At 31.5% G+C, this 19,431-nt stretch overlaps 1 protein-coding gene across 1 annotated transcript in view; it reads right to left on the reverse strand.

Moving 5' to 3' along the window:
• The window catches only part of LOC149479497 (PAS domain-containing protein cky-1-like), a 93,892-nt gene extending 77,961 nt beyond the window's left edge, over nt 1-15,931 (reverse strand). The window contains exons 1-2 of the mRNA XM_089708072.1: nt 15,544-15,931; nt 5,628-5,746 (exon numbers count right to left, since the gene is read on the reverse strand). Of these exons, the coding sequence (XP_089564198.1) occupies nt 5,628-5,638 (11 nt within the window). The 5' untranslated portion in view covers nt 5,639-5,746; nt 15,544-15,931. The remainder of the gene's footprint in view (nt 1-5,627; nt 5,747-15,543) is intronic.
• Nucleotides 15,932-19,431: the final 3,500 nt, after the last annotated feature.

Consider the following 19,431-nt stretch of genomic DNA (forward strand, 5'->3'; position numbering starts at 1 on the left):
AATTCTTCATAAAAATTGCCTTTGGATGTTGGACTATTGTTATACCTAAGTAATACCTACATACTTTAATTAAGAATGTATCGAATATTAAAATACAGCTTTGACCTTGGGATCAAAGGTCAAAGGTCTATATATTTTATTTTCGAATGACGAAAAATTAAATTCTAAATAAACAAACCCTAGTTTGATCCAAAGGCAATTTTTATGAAGAAGTTTATTTACTACAAATAATATATCGTAGATTGAAACAAAATTAGAATTTGATTCGAAATCGAATATTTTTCAGCTGAAAATAGTTGTTTACAAGTTACAACAATCACATAAATATAACATTACATGATAATATAAAATCAATGCTAATTTATTTGCACTACATGCATTATCAATTCAGGAAAATAAAAATCGTTATAAATAACGCGATCGGATACATAAATCGATACGCAGTTGATAAATGTACCAACAATTATATTTGAAACGGTGGGAGAGCGGCTAGCACCTTATTTTCCATGTCACAAGGTTAAAACTATAAATAAACGTGGACAGTAAACGATATTGTTAGGAATATGCAATGAAATGAATAATTAATAATGGTATTCGTTCGTCGAAGGTTTGAATCTATATCGCAAATGTTTTGTGTTCTAAATGAAAGTTTAAAGTGTAATAAACATTTAAGAGGTTCAAAGCTGATGGCTAATGGTTGATTCAATTAAAATATTTTTGGTGTTTGGTTTTATCACATGTTCAATACATAGTATGACCGCCTCCTTGGTACAGTGGCTGACGCGTGAGCGTAGAACCGAGGGGTCCTGGGTTCGATTCCCGGTGGAGACGAAGAAAAAAAAATGTCTCGGTTTGGCAGGACACAGAACGCTGATCACCCTAAAGAAAATCGATCAGTGAAACAGATGTATGCATAATGCATATGCCCCTTACCCCAATTGGGGACATGGGACTTCACATAACATAGTATAAATACAATTGTTATTAATTATATAGCTAAATATTTCAATTTTGAAATATACCTGAAATTAGTTCAAAAGCATACGAAATAGAAGACAGTAAGTTTAAAAAGTTCGTAATGAATTGGAAATTATCGATAAATCTTGTTTATTAATGGAAACAGAAACACTGATAAGCTAGTATCATAAACTTCCTTGACAATTAACTTACTTTACGGAGAAATACAAACACAACTCGAATCATTATTTCATTGAATATATAAGTTGATAATATCAACTTATGTAATCAATTTTCAGTAAGTCATCATAATATTATACATCTTTTGAAGGAAGCGGTGAAATGCATATTAACCCAGACAATACTATAATCATAGCAACCTTTTTGAAGCTTAGTAAGACCAACGAAAAGCAGTTGATTTCTCTATACGTACTGCAGAATATAGATACATCACACTTCACGTAATACAGACATAGGTAACAAAGTTAAGTGCGAACGGTTTCAAAGGTTCACAACAAATCGACAAAACATTAAATTCGATTATATCAGTTATCTGCCATCTCATTAATAGCATCTCGAAACAAAAAGCATTGAAAGGAAATGTATCAATCAATTAGAACGGATTAGTGATTGATGCATCAATAAGTTTTATCCATTAACATGCGCAAGAGTCAATTTGTGCGTTAAATGTACGTTTGAGTGATGCTTTGAAAGTTACTGAAATGTTTCGATTTAATTTGTGAAGTGAATTAGTTTAAGTAGGATGTGTATCGTGAGATAGATATTTTTGTTTTGGGGTTTTGACCTTGGTTCTATAAAAGGTTTTTTCAATCGAGATTGAAATAAGTTCTTTCTTCCTATTATAGCATTTTTACGTAAGCATTTTTTACTAAAACTGTTTAAATAAAGAGGGTTCACATCAGGTATATATATAGGTTTAATATTCAGTACAATAAATTTACTCTTTTTTACTTGAATAATTTAAGCAATGTAGATGGATGATCTCTGTTATATTTAAGCTTTACTGATAAAGTATACAATAGCGTGTAGCCGTACATAAATTCATAATTTATGTATAATATGTATAACAAAAAAACCAATGTTCTAAAGCCTAAAAATGTACCAAACTGTTTTATTTTGATATCCAATAGGCATAAAGAATTTTGTTCAACATTATTTTGGAATGCTTCGGTAAAATAGTTGTGCTTTTTACTTTTTACCCAACTTACTGTAAGAGCAAGTCATCCTCAGCCTAATATAAATAGCTAGCATTAAACAGCTTAGGACTGCTTTCCACTAGAGACTATAAGATATATATTATTATTGTAAAAATATATCGTCATGGAGTGTGTCATGGAGGGTATGAAAAAAGGCTCTACATTTATTTCTTACTAGCATTCCGCCTGCGGCTTCGCCCGCGTTTTCAAAAAAAAACCCGCATAGTTCCCGTTCCCGTGGGATTTCCGGGATAAAACCTAGCCTATGTCACTCAGAAATGATGTAGCTTTCCAACAGTGAAAGAATTTTTCAAATCTGCCAAGTAGTTTCGGAGCCTATTCAATTCATACAAACAAACAAACAAAAAATCAAACCTTTCCTCTTTATAATATTTGTATAGATGTATAGATGGAAAAGTAAAATAAATTTATTTACACACCTATACCATACTGCTGGTTGATACAACATACACACACACACACACTATTACATTGCCTATTACCCATTGTTTTAGTCGTGTGTCTTATTATATGATAGTTAAAACTACCTTACGTTCACATAATATGTAGAGCTACAAAAACATTACCCTCATATCAAAATTAAGTTTCGAGACACATTATAATTCCCATAACGTATTAAGCAAGTGACAGGAAATTTTGTTACTATATGTATAGTATTTCAAAGTTTAGCTTTCAGTGGTCGCAGTTTCTAAACGTAATGGTCGTATGCGCATTACGTTATTTTGAGCGATTTGAACAAAAAAGGTAAAGACAATGAGTTATGCGAGGAACGTAGAAACTGTCCGACTAATATTGAAGCTCGTCAAGATTTACTTGACACATATTAGAATGCGAGAGAATTAGTTTGTGAATTGGTGAACTTTTGAAAGTATAATTGTCGAGTTTTTTGCCGATTTTTGAGAAGACAAAATTAAAAATTCGTTTAAAAAAATATTATTAATAAGTTTACGCCTGTGGTGTAGATCCATTAAAGAACGATGCATCCTACACATGCTTTTTAAATTGAGAAATTCTACATTGCAGTTACATTTAGCGTAATGCACAGGTTCAAAATACAATCTTATTTGATATTATGCGATCAGACACACGTGGTGATAAACTTGCGTCTCAATAATATCATACAGTTTTAAAGAACTGCCAAAGTTTCCCATGAATCAAATGTATCTGGCAAAATTCAGCTTTTCTCTACCACCAGCTACATAGAACTAGTAATTTGCCCAAAATTATAAACCCCTGTCAACACAATCGATATAAAATACAAACATGCATGTTACAACACATTTTGATATACATTTAACACTTGCTACGTCATCAGATCAATATTAGTACGGCTGCGGAACGTCACTGTTAGCACATTTAGCGCAATAATGAAACTATGTACATAGGCCGACGAAATTGTAGTTATTACCTACTCGTGTAACTGTTTTTCATATGATTTGGTAAGAAAATTTGAGTAAAGCTTCTATACTTTTAAAGCTTAAACAAGGCTTATAGCCTAAAAGTATAGGAGCCTTAGGGATCATACTTTTCATTCAATGTACCTAATGGAATCGATACCATACGAAATAAGAAACATATATTAAACTAAATTATTTCAGTTACAAGTAAATATTATATGTGTTTACTGTCGACGTTGTAATAAACTAACAGATAATATAAATAGTTTTGTTAGTCCAAGTTATTTCCATAAATTAAGCAACATATGGATGGATAAATGAATTAGCAGAAAATTAGGCGACTCTATCTTTCAAATCCATACTAATATTATAAATGCGAAAGTAACTCTGTCTGTCTGTCTGTTACTCAATCACGCTTAAACTACTGAACCAATTTGCATGAAATTTGGTATGGAGATATTTTGATACCCGAGAAAGGACATAGGCTACCTTTTATTGCGAAATATGTACCACGGGCGAAGCCGGGGCGGACCGCTAGTTATAAATATAAACGAAAACATTATCATACTCATGAACTATAGATCATTTTTAGTTAATATAAAAAAACCTAGAAAAAACCTTAATGATACCTAGAGGACTCTAGAAAGAATTCTTTTAACAAAATAAATATTAGAGAATAAAAATATAATGAAATGAATTGTCCATTTCAATTTTCATCAATGAAGTCATTTATTTCTGAACTCGCTATAGTACCTATCAGTAGCTTGTGCAAAAGAAAAATAAACTTCTGCCTCAATACAGTTTCATCATAAAATGAAGACCTGAGAACATTTACGTCATCTTCATCATCAGCCCATATTCATTCCCACTGCTGGGACACGAGCCTCCTATGAGGGTACAGGCATTAATCCACCATACTGGCCAATAGCGGGTTGGTAGATGTCGTCGAACTTCGACATGCCGATTTCCTCACGATGTTTTCCTTCAGCGTTCGAGCAGTGGTGATGTTAAAACATGCGCAGATAAATTGAAAAATCAATTTATTTTACACGCTCGCCTGGTCTCGAATTCCGGCTTATCGATTTGAAGTCCGAGGTCCCCACTACTGAGCCACCACTGCTTGAGGTGATAACAATTACATATACATATTAGCAAAATATGAAAGCATGATGAAGGCATTATCCTACGACATCTATAACTCATTATTAAACTGTGACGACATAGCCTCAAAAATCGTAATAGCACGATTCAAATTATCATGATATCTAAAAATAATATCCTTGAAAATCGTCACATACGCTAATTACCGCACACGGGACTTCGTAACGGTGAAACCATGGTTTTGATCACGAAAATCTCATTTGACGTATCGTAAGTTAAGTGTCACGTACATGTCACGTATTATGTTCGTGGTGTATTGTAGTTGAAACAGATATAGAACTTAAAATAAAAATTATATTGTATTGTGCGGGATACAAACTTTTACCGTATTCATGGTCAGCAAATAGCTGCATTTGCATATTATAAGACTCTCTTAACTACATCGCTCATTTGCGTGTTAACATTCGTTTACAATTTTCAATAGGTAGGTATACGAATGTTAGTAAAAAACATTTGGAAATATCATCATAAAATGGTATATTAAAATGCACATTTATAACTTCACCTTCAACTACAGGCTATGGAGCTGGTGAGTTGCCTGAGTGAGTTTATCGACAAGCACCGCTCATGAGCATTAATTACAGAGGTAAGAGTAAGGTAAGATGGACTCTACAAATGATAAGTCTACAATCATTAAATTGATAAGGAATAAGAAAATGTAAAAGTATTATTAATTAATTTTGCAATAGTCTTCCCAATGCAGTAAGCAACTAACCTCGTAAACATGTTGGCTAGGTGGTAAGTGCGACAGTGGCACGCTCTAAATTGCAATATATTTAAAAATCTGAATGTTCCCCTTTCCCCCTATAACAGCAATTTAACCATCATAACATAACCAAACTCAGTCTCCCCATTTTAGTAGTAAGCAACTAACCTCGTAAACATGTTGGCTAGGTGGTGAGTGCGACAGTGGCACGCTCTGTATGGCGTCCCCCCGCGCGCGGCTCCTTGTCATCATTAACGCCGCGGACCGCACGCACCGCCACCCGGACCCTGAAAATATTGTTACTGTTAACGTACATACATACCAAGATATTAATGTATTGTATAATACATATTTTTATTATTATTATACACTAGATACTATACTAGGTAGGATACTGGGTTGTCTAGTAGAGATAAAGCTGCATCCAATTATTACCCTATCACAAAAACAGTTCTATTATAGACTAATTAAAATAACAGTACCTTAAGCATTTTGTACATTTTATTATCAATAAAGAACCTCGTTTAAATTGTTAAAAAACTTTTGTTATAAAAAATACATATAAAAACACCAGCTCAAATTAAAAACACGTTTTATCTCGATATCATAAAATTGATAACATTTGCATATAACCAACGTGAACGGTATCTAGCACTTTATCTATTCTTTAGGTATAATTCCAAAAATGTAAGGCTAAATTTTAGTCTCGTATGTATAACCAAAAATGGTATGCTAATAACTTAGATTGTAATTACCGTATCGCCAATCAGCAGTCCAGAAAAAACCGCCAAAAATGGCGATGGGAGGGGCTCCAGTAGACTAAGAGCTGAGGAATGTCTTCATAAGTGCTAACAAGACTCCTTTTACGGTTACCAAATCATAAAACAGTAGGTAGTAATAAATAATGAATACGTGTGAATTGTTTGGGAGTCATGTGTTTGACTGTCATCAGTTTATGTTTTATGGTTGCATTTGGGACTTGTAAAATATAAAAAATAATTATTTATTTACATATTTTCACTTTATTGCATCGTCATTGTAGATAGATCTCTACCAGGCAATATAGGCTATCTATACAACAACAACAGTAAAAAATGTCAGCTAGTCATTAGAATAAATTATGACGAAAATGAAACATAGACATATTGAATACTAGAGGTCCGCCCCGGCTTCGCCCGTGGTACATATTTCGCAATAAAAGGTAGCCTATGTCCTTTCTCGGGTATCAAAATATCTCCATACCAAATTTCATGCAAATTGGTTCAGTAGTTTAGGCGTGATTGAGTAACAGACAGACAGACAGACAGAGTTACTTTCGCATTTATAATATTAGTATGGATTCAGGCGCCATTTCTTATAATTTGAACAGTTATCAATCTCTAGTACATTCATACGTCATAATGTAAATTAGAAATATACACAGTTTGCGCAAATAACGCGATATATCAAAGAAACGTTTAAATTTACAAATTGAGTGCTGCTAACTAGTAAATAAATACAATTAGTGTATTTAAAATATTTGAAAACTGAAATATCAGTGTCGCGACATATGTTATTTTATAAGAATGATTAAATATTATTCTTTATTATGTATCCTGGTTCATATGAGATTTCAAATACATATTATACTAAAAATAATGTTGGACTGTCTAAAAATATTTCGAAAAAATTTCAGAATTTTCGGGATATCACAAACATTACGAGAAGGTAAGATAAAATAATATTAAGCATATTTTAGAATTGAAATACGAAAATGCTCTGCTTATTTTTGAAACTTAGAGGTCAGTGAACTCACTTTCAATTCTCTTCATAAAATAAGCGACACTAAAAATGTATATTACGAAAACTAAGATAGAATCAAGTGATAAACCAATTAAATACTGGCGTATAATTGTCGATTATAAATATGACATAACACTATAAAGGGATTATATTAATTAAACTTTCCTCTTATCGCTAAATCTCTGAGATTATTATCATATTATAATAGGCTGATTGACAACAATGTAATCCTACATACCTACCACCTACGAGTATAACCTTTAACCGTCGAGCTGAGAATGTAGCCAATTATGTACCTTATTATCTAGGTATATGAAGCAAAATTACGTGGCCGCATTCACTAAGCATGTATATTTACCACAACACAAATTATGGTTTTCAACGGGTCAATAATTTTCGTCCAAAGGGCTTATATTTAGACCGATTACGTCCACTTTGGACCGGTGATTGGACACATTTTGGTGTGTAATTTTTGTGCTATTATTTGTCAAAACGCATGTTCGTTTAGTGAAAGCCTCGTTTAGCTTGATGAATCGTTGGATAAACTGTTCATGAATTTGTAATTATACGAATTGTGTTGTAAATTATATGGGCTTATCATTTTATACATTTTATGATAACGCTAATGTTATTGGCTCTTGTTATACGCTAAGCGCATCATGAAAACACCACAAATTCCTGCGTAATATCAGAACTTAAAAATAAATGAAGTAAAAAAAAATCTGTCAACCAATAATATGTTTAGTGTTTATCCGTATGATCCAAAAAACAAAACAAATAAAAAATCGTTAAAATCTGAAAAAAAATTTAGCTCTATGGTTACCTAAAATAACGAACCTTACCTCTATCATGCACTGCATTAGAAAGCATGACTTCAAAGCATAAGTAATTAAAAAAAAATATGCACCGATAAAATAATGTTATGTCTCATAGATTGTCAACATTCCAGAGACTTCAATTTATCGTTCGTTCAAAAATCGTAAGCAAACTTCCCATAGCGATATCCATTACAAAAAAAAACAAAGCACTACTAAAGAAACAATATGAGAAACTACAGAAAATACTGAATCCTAGCCACTTACAAATCGAATAAAACACCAATATTGTATTATGGTGATCTTGCCTTCTTTTCCCACCTGAGCGATAAGAGCGAGATGGAGCGATTGGTTGAAATGTCGTAGGTCATTAGGTTCGTACCATGTAAGGTTTGCAATATGCCAATATGGAAGCAACCGTGACTTTTATAGGTAGTTAGCTCGAAGTTTGAACAATAGATTTAACTTGAATGCGTCGATGACCCGGGCTATATGGTCCTAGATGACTCCGATAAGACAAGCAAGTGGTGAAATTAATTGTGCGATTATTTCAAGTTATTGAATCGTTGAATTCTATGCAAATTGTTGTGTTTATGGGAACGAGGATTGGTGCTTACGTCTGTGGTAATTAATGGAATGTCTATGGGGTGCTAATTGCTTGTTTCTCGGTTTAAGTAATGATGGGTGAATGTGCTATCGCTGCTACCAGATTACTTGTGAAAATACTTCTTAACAAATAGTATTTACGTACTATCTCTTTAGTATATAAGACATATAAACACGAATACTTTATCACAATAAGTACGCATTGTACATATTCGTTTAGATAATTTCTTACAATGTAACGTTAAACGAGATATCTCTACATAAAGTTTAACTAAATGAGATGTACCTACTACATATTTTATTGTCTTTCCCAAAAACAAAAGTCACAATTCATACCATACTTCTTTTCCAAACTTTATAAAAAACATACTTTTAAACTTCATAACATTGTACCAAACAGCTGCCTCAAGAATTAATAACCGTGCCGAAAACACAAGTTTGTCATACGGAGCTGATCTAAACGTCGATTTAAATTATGATAAGACGCTGCATTAGTTCTGCTACGGCGTAATCATCGTGTTTATGTACGAAACGGAGCGGCAATGGATAAGGTAAGTGTTTTACGATCGGTCCGAGTTTTTGGTTGGATTGTTAGATGAGTATTTTTAGGTTATATAGTTAACATATGTAGAATTTACAAGAGCACCATGTAGAATACGAGCTTTGTATGATGTGTTTAGGAAATGTGAAAAGATTCTTTTGGGAATAAATATACCAAAAGTAACATGTAGAATACGAGATTTGTGTGATGTGTTTAGGAAATGTGAAATGATTATTTTGGGAATAAGTACCTATACCTGGAATGTGTACAATGCAAAAGCTTTTAGCACGCTTGTGTCATATATTGCTTAGCTATGTTATCGTTACAAATATATTTTGTGCTTTAAGATTAAAAATGTATTTGTGATGAATTAAATAAAACGAGAAGGATATATAGTGTTAATTTTTGCCTAGAAATAAAATTACTAAATGAAAAATTTCCTTCCTTAATTTACGCAAAATTTGAGGCCATTCTAAATATATTCAACCATTCGTTCATTATAATTTTCAATTTATATAAAAAAATGTAAATAAGAAAGACAAAACTAAGAGCAGTATAATAATTAATGCCGCATCCAAAAACTTTCTCTCCTACTTGTAATTGCATTCAAAGGTGGGTTGATGTAGCGTAGCTCATTCCATCTTCAAAATAAGCTATTCTTGATAAGCATTGTCTTTTAAAATTTTAACTTTTTTATTCGTTGTAATTTCAACCTTATTTCTTATGATAATATGTTTGAGATTGGAATTGTCTATCCTTTGGTTAGAATAATCAATTAATACCGTTTTGTATGTTGTTCGATCCATATAAAAAGTTACTATTGGATAAACACCATATCCATTTTCTATTATATTTGTGCTTAATGAGGATTTTGTTATAAACAACTTTATCAATAGTTCATGCATTATAAGTTGGTAGAGAAAATGCGTCTATATCTTGCAGTTGTTTTTATTTGAATAATCTTATAAAAGTTATAAAATTTCAACTCAATTTTATAGAAGTGATTTAGCATTTCTATCATAAGTTAACTACAAATACATTTATAGTTACAGTATTTTTACATAATAATATGAGCTATTTCAAACTGGTAACAGTACTTGCTTTATCAATCTATAGTGCCGGTACGGTATTCGTGAATTTCTAGTCATTCACTAATCTATATTTTGGTTTAATCGTCTATTGTAGATGCATAGTCTGGATCTGAAGCATACCTTGAAACTTTTGCCAAAAAATATTAATAAGTAGGTACATACCTATTTATAATAATATGTGACTCGACATTAATCAAACACACTAAAGTATTTAGAATGTAATCACAATGTAATTTACAAGCAACAAAACACATACTAAATTGACCATAAAGCTGATCAATAAGTAAGAAGGTCGTACACATTAACAGGTCCTTTTAAAACACCCAAACTCTCGTTAAACAAAGACCACCTGCGTCTGCGCACGCTAACAGACAGTGTTAATGAAAACCCTGTCCCTTGGCCGCGCTAATGTGTGGAAAAATGTAAATATTGATTTGTTTAAAGTATGTAAATTAGTACTCATTCGTATTTAGGTACTCTGTATAAATATGTGAGCTGGCTACTTAAAGCGCGCCCCGGATTTGTCGGGCTTTAAATATCCTGGGTAAAAAAGCTCTTTGTTTTAATATAGTATACAATACTAGCATACTTAACCCGTCATCTCTACACAGTATAAAATTAAAGTCACTTCCCGCTGTCTGTCTGTTCCTATTTATGCAGAAATCTTTAAAACTGTGAAACTGATTTTGACTTTTTAATAGATGATGATTCAATATGAAGCTTCATGTACATATAAAACATGCATAATATAGAATATATTGCCGGGGCGGATTACTAGTCTTCAAATAAGACACAAAACTTGACGCTCTGTCTAGCGTAGCGCTATAATAACATCAATGTCAATCGAAAGTGAGGGAATAATATATAATGCGTTTTATGATCATTATTTAAAGATTAGTTACCATATAACATGTGCTGATGTAACAACATTAATCCTAATTGACAAGCAGAACGAAGCAAAATAGCAAATACCTATCTTAAATATTTTCCTTGTAACATAATTCTAGGTACATGCTAATGTTTATTATTTTACGTGACCCTTTTAGTAGTTTATTTAGAGACATTTTTTAACTTGTAGATTTAAATATATATATATATGGTTGCTTCAAAGATAATTAAGTGTACAATATAACTCTTATAAAATGTATTGTAAAATTCATAGAAGAGAGCTAACTTGGCTCTACAATACTCTACATACCTTCCTTTATTGTTAAAAATCTATGTCAATATCATAAAACACAATAGAGTTTTATTGCATCATTATAGTATCTTAAACAGACTATGGCATAGTATTTTTTATTAAAAACCCACATCAATTAAAAGTAAATAGTAAAAAATCAATTGAATAATACTTCTAAATAATAATAGTGACATATTATTGATTTATGCTTGCATTAAGAATTAATTACACATGCATTTAGTCAATTAGTCATAATAACATTTAAGCAACGAATGAGATGAGTAACTTGACCCGGAATCGAATCCTGGACGAGTATTTCCCATGCACTTATTTATGATGATGATCTAATGATTTCGAACCGACCTCTTGTACTTATTTAATTATGTATGTACTCGATTATAATCTACGATTTATTTAAATAGATTTCTGTTTATTAAGCCATAATTTTATAGCCGTATAAAGTATTTGTAAGGAATTTCATTATCATCAATATCTCATGCGTATTTTATATGTAATAAATTTTTATGTGCAACTTATTTTAGAAATAACATAAAAACCTATAATTGACATGTCACTCAAGATTAAAAAAAAACTGGATTCATCTCAGTACATTTTATTGGTATGACAACAATTATTTATTCTCTATAAGGTAAAGGTAACACCGTAACGTATAATCCTATTCAATGCGTAATTGTATCGAATATAAATGAAGATTGAACGGTTTAATTATAAAATTCTGATGTCACAGAAATAAGTTGTACGTACGTAATTATTTCTAAAATAGCTACTGACGATACACGTCTTATTGTGATGCATCGGGAAAGGAATCACATGGATGCAAAGTTAAACACTAAAAGAAAAAAGTATTTAAGCGCGATCCGACCGCGTACGCCAAGATCTCGGTCAGGCGGGAGCCGACTTCTTTTGTTTCCAACCTCGAATCAGCCAGTATTTCGAATCTAGATTCTGTTTATTTCTTTTTTCTCTTTTCCTTTACCTTTTTCTTTATTGTCTCTGTGCGGCCACGGCCTTTAAGCAAAAAAAAAAATAAACCCGGTGGCTTATGGCTCCCCATTGATATGCGACGTTCGAATTGAAATTTAAATATTTGCTTGCGGTTACGGACGGACTTCATCGAGTATTCTCTTTTTGAAATCGCTGCGTTGCCATCTTAATATTTACTATGTTAAAATGTTGCAGATTCCGATCTTCAAAATGCAAATGTTTACATATTTTCCATCTATTATCTGTGGCACGAGATTAGTGGCTGGCGTTTTAGCGTGTCTAATTTATGAGAGATATATCTTGGTGAAAATGAAGCTTGATAAATTGAGTACGAAACTTGTTTTAAAATAGCAAGTAAGAGTATTTAGACCAAAGAAATTTAATTGAGTTTCACGGAACCGGGGTCACAGGGCGATATCGGTTATTTGTAACTGTTCTGTTGAGGTGATGACTGGTTTTTAAATAGATTTAAAATATGTTTTGAGACAGCTAATCAAAATGTACAATAGTAAGTTGTGTGTTTTCTAATAAACATTGACTTGTTTAATTACGGAAGATTAAAACATGTAATTTAATACAATAAATATTCTTATTCGTTTAACATAATGCAATTAGCCTCTGCACTGTCTATAGTTTATTTAAGAAGTAAACTGAAACAGCAGTCCATAAAGCTTATACGTATGTTTTTGTGCTTATCATTATTCTATCAAAGTCATTAACCTTTAAATAAACGCAACTAAGTTTACAATGGGCAGTGTTTCGTGTTAATTTCCAATTTCCTTAAAATTTGCTGTTTGCAAGTAATGATTGAAATCTACAGGTTTTAACGTTTGATTAGTGATTATAATATGTCTTCTACATAAATTAAGCTTTATTAAAGATACCTTCAATTATATAACATTCAGATTGTGTAAATTTATAAAGAATAGAAAAAATTCGATCACGAGGCGGGACTCGAACCCGCATCCTTTCGCGCCATTTCGTGATCGAATTTTTTCTATTCTTTATAAATTTATATTTATAAAGCATTTGAATGCCATAAAACCAAAAATATCAATTTCAATTCAGATAGTGTATCTATTGCCTCGACGAAATGTGAATAGGTTTGGTAATAACAAAATGTAGATTCTTTTTTAAGACTAGTCGAGTAATAGTCGGTGTAGAGTGGAGAAAGGGAGAGTTAAGGATTTGTGAGCATTGGAGAGAAGTGAGATTTTATTTGTTCCTATTGTATTTTATTGTATTTTCAAACATATAATATATTATCGGTATGAATAAAAAATTTTGAGCCACCAGACTCCAGTGTGTATGGAATGCAATACTCCTGAAACTAAGTATATACGTAAATAGAACTTTACTGTAATGTTAATTAATGAATTCAAAGCAAGTACCTATGATGCTTTACATATTATGTGACTTGGGCGGGTTCTATATAAAAGTGTTTTAAAACCTTATATTTTTAAATACTACTATTATGTAATACAGACCACAGAGCAAGCATGTGTTTGTGTGTTTTATTGTTTAAAAGTTATTCATAAAACAGCTAAAGCAAAATTCAATCCATCAATTGTAATACTTAAGATGTGATTTATACATTGCAATTTATCACAGCTTATTTGCCTATGTTCTTTATTTGCATGCACAGATAACGAATTAATAGATTTAAACGGAAAGTTAACTGGTTTTTGACATAAATATTATTCAGTTTATAAAATATAAATGCATATTTTTTTTTAATTTGGTTCTTTGGAGTTGATGATCTTGTATTTATTATTTTGAACAGTCTTGCTTCATACGTAGCAAATATTAAAAAAAAATCTTCTATAATGTAGAAAAAGGGTTCGTTCCTACATGTATATATATAGACAGGGCTGATGTATGTTTTTAAAAAATTCGAACATTAAAATAAATATATAAACAGGATTTGATGTTTCCCTGCAATAAGCCGTGTTTATATAATTACTTTATAAATTAATATAAATTAAACATTTATTGGAAAACATCGAATTATTGCTCTCTTATTAGAAATACACAAACTGATAATTATTAAATATGTTTTACATTAAAATTGTACTCATTATAATAATGTGCGCAGTTTGTCTTGCTCACAACATCTAAAAAGAAGCTTAAAAGCATTGATGGTAACTGAATATCAATTATAAACTTCAAACATTTAAACCTTTACAGATAAAATACATTGCATCATTCCAGAAGCTTTCTTATTCGAGCTTTATATTTTAAAGTTAGACTTGTTTTAAAGACATATTTAGTGTATGTAAAAATACATTCTATCTATTTTGACTTATTTAAAAGTAAAACAGAAAAGTGCTTCTCAAATTGTTTTCCAATGAACGCTCAACGCTTTCTAAGAAACATTCATAAAAACATGCTTCATATTTTAAAAGCTCATTCATAAAACAGTAGGTACTCACGTAATCTAAATATTAGGTTACAAAAAATATAATGCGTCATTCATTTGACCTATTAGGTAGGTATTGCACAAAAACTAATAACCATATAATAGATCATCCTTGTGGTCTGTATATTGGATTATTGACGCTTTTTCTATAAGCTAAAGCTATTATTATCAATGGAGTCACATCTTTATTTTGTGCGGGTAATTTATGATAAATCAAAGGTAAAATTAAAGGTTAAATGTACGTTATTTATATTGTTTTTCGCTAGATAATAAGCAGTTTGATGTGTACCAGTAATATCTCAATACTATCTTGTAGGTACCTACCTATACAGAATGTCGCATACAACATTACAACAGTAAAGAGTTATTGCTCTACAATTATAAATAAACAGTAGGTACGTGGTAATATTGTACAATCAATGTTTTGATTCATCGATAGATGCATAGATGGAAAATTTTTAAAATTATTTTCTAATGTGTTTAGGTTCCATATAGCTTATCAAATTATGTAAAATGTGTGTAGTAGTACCTTTATACCCTAAGACACTGTTTTAAATTCATAGTAACAATAGAAAATATTCTCTTATTTTATTTAAACAATAATTTATAAAATAGATGATACATAATTATCATAGAAAAACTTACCGTAAAAGCTCTATCAGTTTAAAAATCCCTTGTCATACTTTTGAAAATAGAAATTTAATCAACAGTTAACACCTACAGTTCACACATATAACAAGTCAAAATTCACGCCCTTGTAACCACTAAACTAACTAAACAAAATTAACCAGACCTTACTGAATGTTTAGCACTGAATTTGGAACACTTAAAGGTAAAATTGTCACTTAGTAACACTACACTATAACCTCTTTAGATGAGTTTATTTTTTATCTGTCCTTACTGTTAAACAAAAATAAGAAAAGAAAAAAACTCAATCGCGTTCCATTTTTAAATGTTTTGACAGATCGGATTCGGGAGTCTGGCGCGCGTTTTGTCAGTATGGCGCGCATGCGCGTGTGAGCGTGTGGTGCGCACGGACATCGGCGCTGCACTGGGTTCGCGCGCTTTTCGTCTCACCTTCTATCTCTATGAGATATTCTCATGAAAGGACTCGCATCTTGGGATGAGCTCAACACTAGTTTTGTTTTAATTTTGACATTTAAAGCGGTTCCTTTTTGTTTATTATGAACGGGACTACGGCTTATAGAGCGTAAAATAATTTTTATTTACACGGACAGATTAACTATTCCTAATTTCTCTGTTATAAACTTTGACAATCTCTGAGTAGCGTTACATGAAACGTTTTTTGGGTAATTTAGAAAATTAAATAAAATGTCTAGACCTTAGCTCTAGCTAGGTGATTCTTTGAATTACTAAAACGAATCGATACTTTACGCACGTCCCAACTTTTTGTCACCTCTCATCCGAAAGTTGCACTTAATTAAACTGCAAATTTGAGTCAATATACCCAATGCAAAATAAAATAAACAATTTTTAGAGACTCTTCATTATGTCGCTAAGTAAAATTTTCAAACTGACGGCACGTACACTCTAGCACGATCTAGATTCTTAATTGAATTTAAAAGAAAATCAATTTTTTATACACTTTTACAGGAATTAAAAATATGATCCATTACAAATCGTCACTGTAGCTCTGTTTAGCCTTTTTGAGTACGAAAGACTTCAACGATACCGTATCTCTATGTATAATTTTAATTATTATAATATTATTATATAATAAATATATGCGTATTGCTCTGAATTAATAGTAATTATTAATAGTAATTACTGAAGATCTATTTTACCTTGAGTCATTATTTCTGTTTTGTTTTCCAAAAATGGGATATTTATGTGTTGTAGAGCCCGATATGTTGAATACATACATAAACTAATTATTTACTAACTTTTGCCCGTAACTTCACCCGCGTGGTCAAAATAGGTTTTCATGGTAGGTACATAGTTTATCCCCTACCGTATTTCCTTGGTTCGTCTAAATAATGATTAATCTATAGGTACTCTATATTCTGTACTATAATATTATAAATATGAAGAGTTTGTTTGTGTGTTTGTTTGAACGCGCTAATCTCAGGAACTATTAGTCCGATTTAAAAAATTATTTCGGTGTTAGATAGCCCATTTATCGAGGAAGGCTATAAAGGCTTTTTTTAAATAAAATAATATATTACATATTACCTAAGACCAACAGGAGCGGAGCGACGCGGGTGAAACCACGAAGCGCAGCTAGTAATTAATATAAATAACTCTACCAAATTTATCGTAACGGATGTTTACATCATAGTGGCTACCTGCATGCCAAATTTTAGTCCGATCGGTCCTCCTGAGCATTGATAGATCAGTCAGTCAGTCAGTCACCTTTGCGTTTGATGTCAATAATTGTTCTCTGTAAAATTATATGCATGGAATTTCAAATGAATAACAAGGACTTTTTAAAGGATACAAATAAACTGACCTACCTGAATAATAAAATTTGTTTGAAATACACTGAGAAAAAGAAAAATTGGTAATCAATCATAATATACTATTATAAAGGCGAAAGTTTGTATGGATGTTTGTTACTCTTTCACGTAAAAAGTACTGAACCGATTACAATGAAATTTAGCACACATATAGAGGGTAACTTGGATTAACACATAGGATAGGTTTTATCCCGGAAATCCCATGGGAACGGGAACTATGCGGGTTTTCCTTTGAAAACGCGGGCGAAGCCGCGGGCGGAAATCTAGTACTATTATAAAGGCGAAAGTTTGTATGGATGTATGGATGTATGGATGTTTGTTACTGTTTCACGTAAAAAGTACTGAACCGATTACAATGAAATTTAGCACACATATAGAGGGTAACTTGGATTAACACATAGGATAGATTTTATCCCGGAAATCCCACGGGAACAGGAACTATGCGGGTTTATCTTTGAAAATTCTGGCGAAGCCGCGGGCGGAAAGCTAGTAATAGCATATTTAGAAACTATTATTATTCTAAACAAATGCTGCTTTCTACGATTTGATCCTTTAAATTGATAAAAAAATATAAATTCTGTAGTTACAGGTAATTATTGCACCTGCTTGCTTATTTAAATTTATTTTTTATTTTTAATCTAAATGTTTATCATGAGTAGGTAGATAATTACTAATTAAACTGAAGAGACAACAAATAAACCTTTCGCATACAATTATTTTGCTGATTCAATCATAATGCATAAAAACTGCTAATGCTATTAGATACTGATAAGACGTGATAATTTTGTTACGTCACAGCATGTAAACCTAGAAAAATGTATGAGCAGGACAACAAAACAAACTCAGTTCACGCCGCGTTTATCGCTTCCTCTTCAAATAGAACAGTCGCCACGCACTACTGCTTACGACTGCCCACTGCAGCACACAGACAAACCTAATTCTATCTCTTTCACTCGCCACCCACGTATTGAGGAATAAACAGGACGGAACATAATTTGATGCATTTACGCGGCAAAACTCTACCAACAAATTTAAGGTTATTTTGTAAGTTTTTATAAATTAAGATCAACTTTATAAGTCGTTGACCCGAAGTTCCGGTAGCAAAAGGTTGCAGAAAACATTTTTTGTAAGTTATAAACGGTTTTAACACTACTTTTTCTGAGCGTTTAAAATATTTCAATTCTAGGAACCTCGTTAACAATTAACAGACCAATTCCGGGAATAATGATGTTGTACTATTTTTAATTGAGAGTCTCCGTAAAAAGTGTCTTAAATTATTTATTTATAAAGCAAATTACCTGTAGTTTCCTCATTAAAATCTTGCATTAAGCTTCAGAGCGCTGATATTTTCACAAAAAGGACCTTTTTTTAGTACAATTATGGAATACAAGAGTTGCAACGCAATAATAATACCCATGTATATAATTAGAGATTAATAATAGTGTATTAGAAGTCCTATTTTATTATATTAATTATTAAATAAGAAGAAGAAGAAGGTTTCATAAATATCTATAATTTGAATAGGTTACGTGTGGATGATTTTGTTTATACCCTGTAGAGCGAAATAATCTTAAAATTTTATTCTGCATTCGGTATTACATGGGATGGATTATACATGGGATTAAATGGGAAATATGATTGAGGTTGAAGTAGAGAGAAGAAAGAGAAAACTTTTAATTAGCCCTTGTAGAGTCTTAAATATTTTCCCAAATACAATGGTTATGAATTCTTAAGAGTGTTAAATACTTCATAGGCACTATAGTCTTTTAAATAAACGTTTTTCATAATCGATTTTCAGATTTTAATACGATTCACGTATCGAAATAAATTCCAAATGAAACTAAATTAGTTGAAAAATAAGAAAGCTCTTTAACAAGAATCTCTACATTTCTCAAAATAAATCACAAAATCAAATATGTTATCCTTATTAAAATTTACAAGTAAGTAGGTACCTTCATACGTCAAAAAAAGCTAGCTGCCAGAAAACCTGACAAAAAAAATTTAAGGTTAGTAAAAGCACCCAATAAAGGACTATATTCTTGATTATTCTCTAAAG

The sequence above is a fragment of the Colias philodice genome, chromosome 20 (assembly GCF_061535455.1).
Source record: "Colias philodice isolate Cphi_HAF_F1 chromosome 20, ilColPhil1 Martin Lab GWU primary, whole genome shotgun sequence".
NCBI classification, from domain to species: Eukaryota; Metazoa; Arthropoda; class Insecta; order Lepidoptera; family Pieridae; genus Colias; species Colias philodice.